General features: G+C 50.9%; 2 protein-coding genes across 2 annotated transcripts; both read right to left on the reverse strand.

The window, feature by feature from the left end:
• Positions 1-2,905: 2,905 nt before the first annotated feature.
• Positions 2,906-4,507, reverse strand: LOC100906412 (trypsin). Its single transcript, XM_003743862.1, has 4 exons — positions 4,301-4,507; positions 3,747-3,950; positions 3,437-3,633; positions 2,906-3,254 (listed from the first exon to the last, which is right to left on the reverse strand). Exons 1-4 carry the CDS (start codon positions 4,481-4,483, stop codon positions 2,996-2,998), a joined length of 843 nt encoding a protein of 280 aa, XP_003743910.1. The 5' UTR covers positions 4,484-4,507; the 3' UTR covers positions 2,906-2,995.
• Positions 4,508-6,144: 1,637 nt separating this feature from the next.
• LOC100906704 (transmembrane protease serine 9) lies at positions 6,145-10,818 on the reverse strand. The gene is made up of 8 exons (XM_003743864.2): positions 10,698-10,818; positions 10,153-10,371; positions 9,852-10,060; positions 9,489-9,739; positions 7,308-7,555; positions 6,970-7,203; positions 6,653-6,849; positions 6,145-6,446 (listed from the first exon to the last, which is right to left on the reverse strand). Exons 1-8 carry the CDS (start codon positions 10,761-10,763, stop codon positions 6,188-6,190), a joined length of 1,683 nt encoding a protein of 560 aa, XP_003743912.2. The 5' UTR covers positions 10,764-10,818; the 3' UTR covers positions 6,145-6,187.
• Between the last annotated feature and the right edge of the window lie 1,096 nt (positions 10,819-11,914).

Below are 11,914 nucleotides of genomic sequence, written 5' to 3' on the forward strand. Positions count from 1 at the left end.
GGTATTGGAGGAGCATAGCAAGCTTTGTCGGACCTCTCATTCCGTTCATAAACGCGGAGACACTCGAACATCCCTTGTCGAGATTCTCTTCGGTAACTGAGGCTTGAGGGTGACTACTTCGCAACAGGTTCACGAGGGCGAACTCGTCGTCGGCGCTTTGCCAACGAGCATAACTGCCATACACGACCGATTCACAGGTCTGCACCGAACAGTTCGATGGACGAACTCTCTGCTCGAACGGGCTCGCAGTGACTTCTCCTCTCAGGAGCTGAATTGGGTACTGGATCAATAGGGAAGCGAGACCGCAGATCAGTAGAATGACAGTCCCGTATCTCGAAGAGCGAACCAGAGATTTGCCACTAGTACCGCTGAGTATATGGTAGCAGGTCTCCCAGAATGATGGTACCGTCAGGAAGGATCGGTGACGCCGGATCGACAGAACCATGGGTAGACTTATGAGTGAGGCGATCGTCAGGGGAAATTCCACAGTGGCGTAGCGAGGAAAATTGGAGATGAGACGAATGCGCCACGGGAGCGGAACCGCCAATCGGACTGGGATGTACCCGAAAGTGTAGACGAAGAGTCTGTCATCCTGCAAAGGAAAAAGAATCCTGATTGAGCTCGGTTGTTCTGATCAGAAGCCTACCTTCCCCGCGATCTCCAATCGGGCACAGAGCTCTTGGGACTTTCTTTCTAGCTTCCTCTTCCGGAATTACCCTTCTCTTCCTGGAATGACGTGAGTTCTTTCCTGGAGGTCGCTTCACAGCTGCAACTTTACTTCTCTTTCTATGAGCCACCTCCCTGTGCGCATGCTGAATTGATAGATCATGTCACACCGAACGAAGTCATCAGGCGTGAAACTTGCACCTTTGGATAATGATTTTTCGCAGAAAAGAGCGGATATTCAGACTTTTTTCACTGAGGTAGAAATCGGAGCTGCAGAATTCGTACTCGAAATACATACATATGTCCGCGGTAAGTCGAGAGAAACTACTCCAAAAAGTTGCGAGGCAATTGGATGAGAGGAACACATTCGGGGAGAAACGCTATGGACCTTCGAATACTATGAGGGTCGTACGTGAAACTCCGTGTGACCAGAGTCTATCGACTGAATCAGGCTCCAGGTGCGGGCTCGCGAATCCTTTGCATTGTATCATCATGCAAGAGTTAAGTTACGTTGCACCATGTGTTCTCATGCGTGAGACCTTTGCAACAACTTTCATAGATAGATACCTACAATGTATCGAGATCGAGTGCTATATCAAGGCGATATCAAGTTTCGACACATTCTTGCCGCAACCACGGTCGGTCGTGCGACTTTTTTGATAAGTGATAAGGATCCAGTCGAGATGTGTTTCCGCGCATCTTCGGTCAATGCTCTCGGCCAGAGGAATTTTTCTGTCTATTGACTGTATACTGACTTTCCGTAAAACTCACCGCGGTGCAGCGGTTGAAGAGGACGATGAAGTAAGACCTCTTTCCCTGGACTCGTAATGCCTGGAGCGTCATATCGATATCGATGCTTTGATTGGCCAGGGACTCCAACGGATCGAAAGCTTTCTCCACCCCTGCCATTCGCAATTTCTCGATGCGAAGGCTCCGCACCAGCGTGTACTCCCCATGATCGTCCGGCCTGAGGAGACTCATAGAATGTACGTTACTTCGATTCACGAGTTTGACAATCACGAATATGCTCCGGTAATATAAAGGGTAGAGTTCGTTCTTCGCTCGAAGTTCTGTTCTCCAGAGCATTCTAAGCAGAGTCGGTGTTTTCGTCGATTCGATATCGGCGAGCTCTTGAATCCGGATCAGGATACGTCGCTCTCGATGGAACGACTCAACATGTCCTCGGTCAATTCTGCACGCGTGATGGTCACAGAGTTTGTAACGGTAATTCAGCGGTAGAAACGCCCTTTCCCAGAAAACCACGATCTCTCTGTCATCTCGCTTAAGCGGAAAAGACTGCGGCGAGAGGTAGACATGGCTGTTCGGCAGTTTCCAGAGGAAGTCAAATAATTGCTTCTGGCCATCTTGGACGTGGAGAACAAACACGGGAATAAATTTGGGATCCCTGAGAGATCGCGAAGAGATGGCTCCGCAGATACGGGAGACTCCCTTAATTAGGTTTTCAAGTGCTGGCGCACCCTCTGTGGGCTGAGAATCACCAATAATTTGCGAACAGAAACGGAGCCAAAAGCAGAAAAAAATGTTTCTGACGGAAGCATCGCGTCCGTGCATCTCCAAGCAGCCTAGGAAGCAGCCTTGTGATGTAAAACGAAAGTTTCGACCCTTCCTCTTTTTCCCCCGACTCCTGGCGAGCCATTTGTCGCTGTCTTGAATCATGCCCTGGGGATTTCGTATACTTTCATTACATGTTCTCGACGGAGCATGTCCTCCGGTACTCCACGAAGATTGAGCGTTCGTTCAGCGTAAACCCAGAAATGACAATCATCAAGTATAGGGACTTGGGAGGAGCTGACCAAATTAGGCTGCTCCCAGGCATTACTGAACTTTCAATTCGATCTGTCTATCTCTCAACAGCTGCCCGCGCTCGGATCACTCGAGTTGATTGGTCGGCGTACTCCATCTCTTCAGAACTCTGAAACATTTTCCGGCGAGTTCTGCTTGCTCCCGAGGACACAATCTTCTCAGAGTCTTACCCTGCTCGCGAGGATCCGAAGGCAATCCCTCGGCGTACAGTCGGATTTTCCCGCAATTCCGATCATCAATCTCTTCTCGAAGATTTTATCCGATTGATACTCCGGCTTGGAGCGCTTGGTGTCAAAACTGCGAGAGAGCGTCTATCTCGAGATGGTAAACGGTAGCGACTGCGATCCACCAGTGGAGCGTTTCCCGCACATTACAAAAATGGTGTATGACGGCATTCGAGGGAGAGCGCGGGGTCAATAGAATTTTCCTCGCAGAGGCCCGAGGGCCGATGGCCTTTCGGGAGCCATTCAATATACCAGCCAGCTTTATTGAAGAAGAAAAAGTCCTAGGCAATGTTGCTATCGATCCATCTGCGGAACGACGAGACGCGAGTGAAGACGGTAGGATGCTTGCTGTCCCCGCAGTCAACGCCGAAACTAGTGATACCTGCCAGGAGGTGAGCGCCATTCTCCTCGCAAACCAGAGGACCGCCTGAGTCTCCTTGACCGACCCCGGTTCCGTCGATATCGAGATCCCCAGCGCAGATGTGGTTTTCGTTGATTCGAACGTCACGCACGTCAAAGTAACGGTTATTGCAGATGTAGCTAGCAGGGGAAAGAAGACATTCAACGGAAGTCACGTTTTGGTGAACCGTTCAGCGAACGATCGCCGATGTGAAGAAGAATGACAGAGAGATCATTCTCGGAAGAGGGCAACGATTCTGAGAACAGATCTCCATGATAAAGCCTCGGAATTTTCTCAGCCGCGAGCTAGTCGTAGAACTCACTTGGAAACGATAGGGAGATCGACTTTGAGCAACACAGGCGAAGTTGGTCCATCGTTGTACGCGGCTCCCCACCCTGAAGCGGTGCAAGTTTTCCGGTTGAATCGGTTCGCGTCTGAGGATTCCGGGAGGCGAACAGGCGCCACAGAGCTCGCTGACGCGACCAACGGCTGGGACAATTTGATCAGAGCAATATCGTTCTGCAAGCGAGATGCATAGCTTCTCACATTCTCCTTGGAACACTGAATCGTCCGAAAAAGAGGAAGGTTATCCACCATGCGATCCGTGACCGGATTCGGCTTCAGATACTCACTATGAAGTACTGCGAGTCCCAGCCTGGATGAACAATAATCTTCGCGGCCTTCCGTATCTGAGAAGTACTCTCTCGGCGCTTAACGTGTCGAGACCCAGCGACGATTAGGTATTCACTCTGCTGCAGCTCATCCGTTATGCAGTGAGCCGCAGTGAGGATCCAACTGTCACTGATGATGGAGCCGCCACAAAACTGTCGTCTGGTCTACGTCCAAAAATTCCTCTTAGATATGGTCTTAGTGAGCTCGATCGATGGTCAGATCGACCGGAGGATGACTGGCGAGCTCGAGCACCTCCGAAAGTAATCATAGTGAGGCAACACCGAGCGAAATCAATTGAGATCGGTGCGCCTGCAGATTCCATGCAGAAATGAAGCCGAGTCACTCTCCTGCCCGACCCCTTCGCTACCGATCCTTTTTTCAAGCAAGCAGAAAGGGACGCGACCGACCAAGAACCATAAAACCATGCAGCTCATCAGATCGATGCCCAACACCTGGGGCACGGATAGTGGCAAACACTGGCAATAAATGCTCGATGGCCTCGATGTATTCTTACCAGGATTGCAACCTGCCAAGGGAACTCGTTCTTGCCGGCGAGGGAGCCACCGACGATGTAGTCAGAGTCATCGGGCAGGAGCGCGGCCATGAAGGGTGAATACGAGTTTCGTTTGCCGCAGGCTACAACTGAAGCTGAGGCCACGAGACTCAAGACGACTGCTAGTACTTGATAAGCTTCCATCTCGTTGCTGGGAATCCGGGCCAAATGCGCTTGTCCCGAGCCGATAAAAGCCTAATTCCGAGTGGTATGCTCTCCTGTAATCCGCGTCATCCGTCGCGCCGCGAATGTGACCCTCGGGAGAAGTAAGCTCTGCACCGGAATCGAGCCTAAAGCTCCGGAGAACGATGCGCACTGAGAGAGTCGCGGGATCCCGGCACACGGGCACGCCAGGCAGGAGCTACTTCAGGCGCGAGTTGAATAATTGCACGCAGGTCCCAATCTGAGTGCAGATCCAATCCGCGCGGAACGCGATTCCTGCGCGGGATCACTGCAGGTTGTCGAATGAGCGAAAATGAGGGGAAGTTGGCGCATGGTCCGCGCTTGAATCAGTCTTCGAGCGCCGTATCATTCGAGGATTAAAGAACTGTTTCCCAGGAGAATCGGACGAAATACAATGCGATGAGTCAGGTTCGATATCGGATTCGTATAAACCTATTATCCGGGGCAGTTTTCAGTCGGTTATCGACCCGAAGATCGATGCGATGTGATTTTACGTGTCTTAGCGCATCGAACTCGGCACAACTGCTCCGTTCACGACACACTGTACAGCATCGGAACGGCGGGTCCTTCTGGAGATTCATAACAAACTCTGTACCTAGCCTGGGAGTCCGATTGCGCTCTTTTGGTATTCCTGCGGAGGGGATCGATGGACCTTATTCTCCTCGGAGACCTTCGAGCGCAAATCGCCCTTCCCGATTGAGGATTTCAGCGTCCTGGAGCTGCATGTGTTATCGGAACGAGACTCCCTATGATTTGAGCGATCTTAAGATCAGAACCTCCCGGACGTCGTAGAGGACACAGGGAGTGGTTGTGGAAGTATTTGTAACAAGGGAATCCCTCCGCACAGGCCCCGAAACGCTCTGAATGCCGAATATCATGTGATCACTGAGGCTGTGCCTTTTATGTACGGAAGAGAGCAAAGCATGGGAAAAAATCCGCATGACAATCAATGACCCATTTCATTGACAAGGCGTCATCCCCAACTTCCCATTGGCGCATGTAGGTGAGGCAACGAGCACGGAGAATGCTCGAAATGCGGGACAAGTCGGAAATGGCTTTATATGGTATAGAAATCCAGAAACCATTGATATATGTATGTATATATGCACGAAAGCATGTCATAGCGCGCACACTCGGGATCACAGATTCGCCACCGTAGGTGTACGTCCTGTCCTCACGCCCAGCGAGAATTCCGCAACGTATTCTCCGGCATCATTCACCCACGTTACCGTGAGGCGCGATGCGCCGAGGAAACCGAATTGAAAGAGTGGGCACCTGTACTTGAGGAAAATGAACCTGAAAACTTCTGATGGAGCGAAGAGCTCGAATTCACACAGACGCTTCCCAGCAAAACCGGTTAGTGACATACATTCCTCCCAACGTGAACCGAAGCTGAGAATCAAGATCAGACGACAAAAGACATCATCCCGCTGGCATCGGAAAGCATTCCCAGAGCATTTTCCGTCGAGAACTAGCTTCTCGGGCGCGGAAGCTTCTCCCCAGCTTAGGGAACGCCCTATGTCCGAAGTCAGCGGATATTCCTCGCATTCGCGAGCGGAAATCATCCGCGGAGGCCGATGGCGGGCCACACAAGATCGGAGCAAAGAATTAGTCAGCTGATGCGTTCTCCGACCGCACAGCTTTATTGGAGCACCAGGGTCAGATTCATTCGATGTTGTTGTCGATCCAGCTGCGGAACGACGAAATGCGGGTGAAGACAGCGGGGAATTCACTGGCGCCGCAAACTACGCCGAAGCTGGTGAGACCTGCAAGAGTGTAAATGCCATCCTCTTCGCAAACGAGGGGACCTCCCGAATCGCCTTGGCAGACTCCGCTTCCGTCGCTGTGGATGTCCCCGGCACAGATGTGGTTTTCGTTGAGTCGACTATTGACCACGTTGCTGTACAGATACGAGCAGAGGTTGCTTGTGGAACGAAAAACAAAATCAGCCGGAACGCCAGTCGAATCTTTGCCAACTTTGTCTGAGCGAACAGTGCATCGCAATGAGTCTACTAGAGATTCTCATGGTGTTGACGAGATCGAAAGCATTCATTCTAAGGGAGCCATGGAGCAGGTATTCATCGGAAAGCGTAGACGTCATCTGAGTCTCGAATCGACCTCTGAGCTTACTTGGGGACAATGGGGAGATTGACCTTGAGCAAGACGGAAGAAGATTGTCCGCGGTCGACCACGGCCCCCCAGCCGGAAGCGGTGCAAGTTTTTCCGTGGAATTTGTTGTTGTCACTGCTCTTCGGCAGGCAGATAGGTGCCACAGATCTCGCTGATAGGTACAATGGTTGAGACAATTTGATGAGGGCGATATCGTTCTGCGAAGTAGAAAAAATATTTCCTCTTAGATAATCCCTCAGATCCGCATGAGTCATCTGAAAACGGATTCGCGCGAAGTCGACCTCGGAGTCCGGGGCTCACACTGTTGGGAAACTCACCTGGACGTATTCTGGGTCCCAGCCTGGGTGGACAATTATCTTCTCAGGCTTCCGCACTTGAGTGGTATCCTCTTCTTCCATTACGTATTGGGATCCGGCGACGATGTAGTAATCATTCAGGCGCACGTTATCCAGAATACAGTGAGCGGCAGTGAGGATCCATCTGTCGTTTATGATGGACCCGCCACAGATGTGTTGCTTCTTCTTGAACCACAATCCCGACCGCACCGCGGCCTGAATGAGACATGAATGTTGGATTTGTTGGCGTTATCATCTGAGCAGCTTGGCCAGTGTTCCTATCACGGAGATCGCGATCAAAAGACGACATCGACTCTTACCTGAATCGACACCTGCCACGGAAATTCGTTCTTGACCGCTCGGGTACCACCGACGATGTAATTAGAGTCTTCGAGCTGGAGAGCGTCCATAAAGAGGGAATACGAGTTCCGCTTGCCGCATGCAACGGCCGAGGCCGAAGCCGACGCAACGAACGCCAAGCTGACCGCTAGTACTCGGGACGCTCTCATCTTGCGACTGTATGATCGGACCGAATGCGTTGTTTTAAAAAGCCGATTTTTCTGCGTCACTCTCCGAGTGATTTGCTATCCGTAGAGCCGTGGATTGTGTGACATTCCGGAGAGGAAAGTTCCTTACCCTAATCCTTCAGTCAATGATTTATATCGAGCGGGGTAAGAGATCCTGGCTCTCGAGCATGTCGATGGTTTAAGCTCATTGTGCAGGAATCAGGATAAAGCCGCGGATAAATTGACGTAAGACTCCCAGAAGAAGCAAAGCTAGTCGAATCATCTGGCAGTTTCCATCATCAAATCGCGACGAGCTTCATCCTCCGATGGAAGCTTCCAGATCCGGGAGAGGTCTATACGAGTCGAGGAGGAAGTTCGGATAAGGTCTAGATTCTAGAAAAACTCAACTCCCGCTGCTCTTCCCGGTTCGAGATGGTGTAACACGGTGTTAGTGTCATTCAGTGTCCCGGAATGAGATTCCGGAAGCACCACACAGTATGGTCCATAGCCCCTACACAGTTCGATCATACAAGTCAGGCGGCTTCCGTCGAGTTTATTGATGAAATAACCTGAATATCGGCGGAGCGTTGCAACCCCTATGATCTCGTATTCCTCGCATGCGCTCTCATTCTGTTCCCGGGCGTCATTGAATGCTCTCGAAGAACCACTCGGGGGAATCGGGCATCCCCTTCCAGGTTCCGCTGTCATTATCTTGGCGTTATCTGCTAAATACCCTGGGCGTATAATCCGGGGTCATTCGTTACCGGGCTCGCTTGTCACTCTAGACGGGCTTACGAGCCGTACAGAACGGACATCCCTGCCTACGCTAGTATGAGCGAGTGAAACTCGACCCTTTCAGTTTTACCGAATCTAAATCAATGGAAATTTTTCGACGCCATCATCCGCGCCGTAACTCGTAAAAAAGTCCTCGGTCGGGCTTCTGTGACAAATCTCCCTGGCACGCGGCTCGAGCGTGGATTAGACGGACCACAGTGAGATCCGGCTATTATGATTAGGGCTGGGGAGTTGGCGCGATCGCGCCAAAAGCCGTGAATTTTCACGGTATTTCCAGGCGATCCTCCATAGGAAGTCAATGGGGGTGAAAATTGCCGTGAATTTTCGGGAGAAATGCCGTGAATTATTCCTAGCCTTACTTATGATCACAGACCGCGACGAGCTCGTGACGAGATGTGGTATGTTGTGAGTATTGCGTCCAGGACAGAATTGTTTTTTTTCTAACGATTCATGATATGTTGGTGACATCCTTCATTTCCTTCCTCTATGGAGAACAATGTTCTGCATCGGGGAGCGACAGAAATGGATTGGGGAATAATTGATCTGAGGAGAGAATCTCAACTTCCCCGGTGTAGGAGTTCTACTCCAATCACAGATATCCCTGCTCATTTCACGGTTTTATCGGATTCCAAGGTTGACCGACAGGGATAATCGCCCCTATCAGTCAGATACCAGCTTCTACGCATTGCATATTGAACCGATCAAATCGAGATGATTATTGGGCACTCCAATATCTGATGCAGAATAGGACTTATCGATCCCGGTATGATTTATGCCCGTGAGTGTCGACTCACAGATTTCACGATAGAGATCGGATGCCTGGAAAATTGAAGAGACCTGGAAAATTGAACGTGTTCTCGCTCCCCAGAACGAGAATCGACTTTCAACCTGAGGGAATCTTATTCGGTAAAGCAGCTTCCTGAGAGAGTGGATCTTTTCTGGTTCAAAGGAGCAGCCTAAATTGCGATTCGCGACGTGCATGAATGCTTTCGCTACCGATGCTTCCCGCCCTGAAGTTTTTTTTCTGGAAGAGATCATAACCTGCCGCTCCGTGCGTAGCGGTCGATTCTGAATCGGTACCGACGCGAGAGTGAGCACTATTTGCCGAGCCACGGAACGATTCTTTACTTCGTAGGCTTCAATCATTAAATAGTCCCAGTCAGAACGTTGTTCGAAAGGAGAGTCACGAGTAGTCCTGACCAATGTGATCCAAAATCCATCTACGATAGGCCGAGACTCTTGTGAAAACGTCGGGGAAAACATTGGTATTGCAGTGCCGTCCTCCGAAACTTGTTACTCCGACAACTTTGTAGGTTCCTCCCGTTTCACAGGATAAAGGTCCTCCGGAATCACCGACGCAGGTTCCACTGTCTTTGTTCCTCCCAGCGCACAGCTGTTTCGGAGAAATCCTTATATCGTATTTCTTCACATATCTGGCATCGCATTCGGACCTGGAAATGAGGGAGAGACTTGAACCTGGAAGGCGGGCTTAGCGAGCGATCGAGAATCGATCACAGATCGCAGTGGTGACGTATATCAGGACTCATATAATTTCGGAGAGACCTTGGGATCAGAGGAAGTTTAGATTTGTACAACAGCGTCTCGTTGTGATGGATCGGTGAGTCCCCTTCCATCCCAGCGGCACCCCAGCCCGTGGCGTAGCAGAATTCATTTTCGTCGTCGCTGCCGTTCTCATCCGGCAGGCAGGCTGGAGCGACCGCTTCTTGATTGAGTCTGAACGGCTGATCGACTCTCAACAAGGCGAGATCATTCTGCAGAGAAGGGAGAAAATTGTAGCGCCCAGCGAAGCGAACCCGTAGTTCCTCCAAGCGGTCCATTCGGTCGGCCCCACTGTGCCACCCACCATTAAGAGGGTGGCATTCCAGCCCGGATGAAGGATGAACTGCCGTAAGCCGCGATACTGCGTCGTTTCCTCGCCTTCAAGGAGATTTTGGGCGCCTGCTACGATCTGATACTTGTCCAAATCAAGTGGATTCCTGAAGCAGTGAGCCGCTGTCAAGATCCACCAAGAGTTGAGCAGGGTAGCTCCGCAGTGCAGAAACCACTGATTCTCTTGCCTAATCTGTGAATTGAGGGATTATTGTGAGGTATCCGGGAGATTTGGAATTCCGCACGCGTTCCCGCTTGCGGTCCTGCGGGTTGATTTCTTCCGACGACGCGTTCTTGAGCAAAATCATTCTCTGGCGAAGAAGCGTCTCCCCGATGCCCCCATCCTCCTCATGGGGAACGGTCGCCATTGTCGCCGAGTAGTTGGACTCATCGGGCTTCTCCTCCATCGAGCTGTGCATATTCTACATAGAATCTCTCGTGCGCATGAAGTCGCTTCGAGAATCTTTGGGTGCGAGATGAACACTCGAGCTGTTTGGATCGATTCCTTGAGATACTTACTCTCAACGCAATCTGCCAGGGGAACTCATTTTTGTGCGTCACTTTACCACCTATGATGGGCTTCATGACGGCTCGTCCCTCGAGAGGCGTATTCCGTCTCCCACAGACGAGCCCACTCGATTCCGCGCTCAGCATTTGCGCGCATAGGCAGAGGAGCACTACTGATGATTTCATCGTGATCGTCGAGCAGGTCGAAGCCAAGAAGCTGACTGCCTGACCCACTGATAGCATATGAACTGTGTCAATCTAGAATCGGCTTTTTGGCCGTTTGAGCTATTTAGGAAGCGTTAAAGATTCGAAGCGACTCCGCATCGTGACACTGACAGAGTTCCGATTCTCTGAGTGGCTTTTCGTGACATCTGTCTGAAAATCGCTTCCGATCTCTCCAAGTCCAGCTTCCATATAACGCTCTATCATGATCTGACCTCAATGTGCTACGGGTGGAGGTTCTCACTTGAGTCTTCGCTTGACGTGAGCCGGGGACGGGCACATGCAGCTCGGAAACGCTTTGAGAACGAGGGCTAGAGAAAGGCGCGATGGAAACCCTCCGAAGATTAAGGGGAGATCCTGCAGTATACGAAACCTGTAATTCGTCGTTCGGCCTTCTGGATGGCTCCTTCGTGATTTTCCTGGGAGAAATTGAACGATAGAAACTGGAATCATCACGAATCAAACGAAACTTCCGAATCGGCGATATTCAATCTGTTCGTAACTTTTCGCGGTATTGATTCTGTCCTCTCATGTCAGGGATTAGACCAAGGCTACGACTGAGGGCCTCTTGTGTCATCCGAGCCAGAGAGGAAGTCGCTTCGATACGAAAGCTGAGTGATTGCCTCCGGAGGGCTCACAAGCGTACTTGACGGCGGTCTTCTGCCGAAATACGACGATGTTGCTCTACCACTGGCAGACTGCCTGAGCTCTCATCCTCATCAGGGTCGACGTCAGACCGATTCAGATGTATGATGCGCAAGGACTTTTCCTTCAGACTTCCTGGGCTTCGAGTAGCAAGTCGCAACATGAGCTTCACGTCCCCGGAATCCTCGATTGTTTTCACTGGAGGAGAATATCTGACGGACCTCTCCATTGTGAAGGCCTGCGAGTTCGTGAGTGTCACTTGGGTTTTGTCAGTCGAAAAGCTAGAGCTTTGATACGGGTAGTGATGCTCTCCGAGACGATTGAAGATTTCATCTTTCCATCTGCAAAACTACCATTCAAGA

This window comes from Galendromus occidentalis, unplaced genomic scaffold, assembly GCF_000255335.2.
Source record: "Galendromus occidentalis unplaced genomic scaffold, Mocc_1.1 scf7180000077452, whole genome shotgun sequence".
Taxonomy (NCBI): domain Eukaryota; kingdom Metazoa; phylum Arthropoda; class Arachnida; order Mesostigmata; family Phytoseiidae; genus Galendromus; species Galendromus occidentalis.

Coding starts and splice junctions, on each gene's coding strand:
- LOC100906412 (XM_003743862.1), bottom strand. CDS start 4,483: ATGGAAGCTTATCAAGTACTAGCAGTCGTCTTGAGTCTCGTGGCCTCA. Junction 3,634..3,746: donor GGGACTCGCAGTACTTCATA/GTGAGTATCTGA, acceptor TCTCGCTTGCAG/AACGATATTGCTCTGATCAA. Junction 3,255..3,436: donor GATCTCCCTATCGTTTCCAA/GTGAGTTCTACG, acceptor TTCCCCTGCTAG/CTACATCTGCAATAACCGTT.
- LOC100906704 (XM_003743864.2), bottom strand. CDS start 10,763: ATGAAGCCCATCATAGGTGGTAAAGTGACGCACAAAAATGAGTTCCCC. Junction 10,372..10,697: donor CCTGGCAGATTGCGTTGAGA/GTAAGTATCTCA, acceptor CTCAATTCACAG/ATTAGGCAAGAGAATCAGTG. Junction 7,204..7,307: donor CGTGGCAGGTGTCGATTCAG/GTAAGAGTCGAT, acceptor TGTCTCATTCAG/GCCGCGGTGCGGTCGGGATT.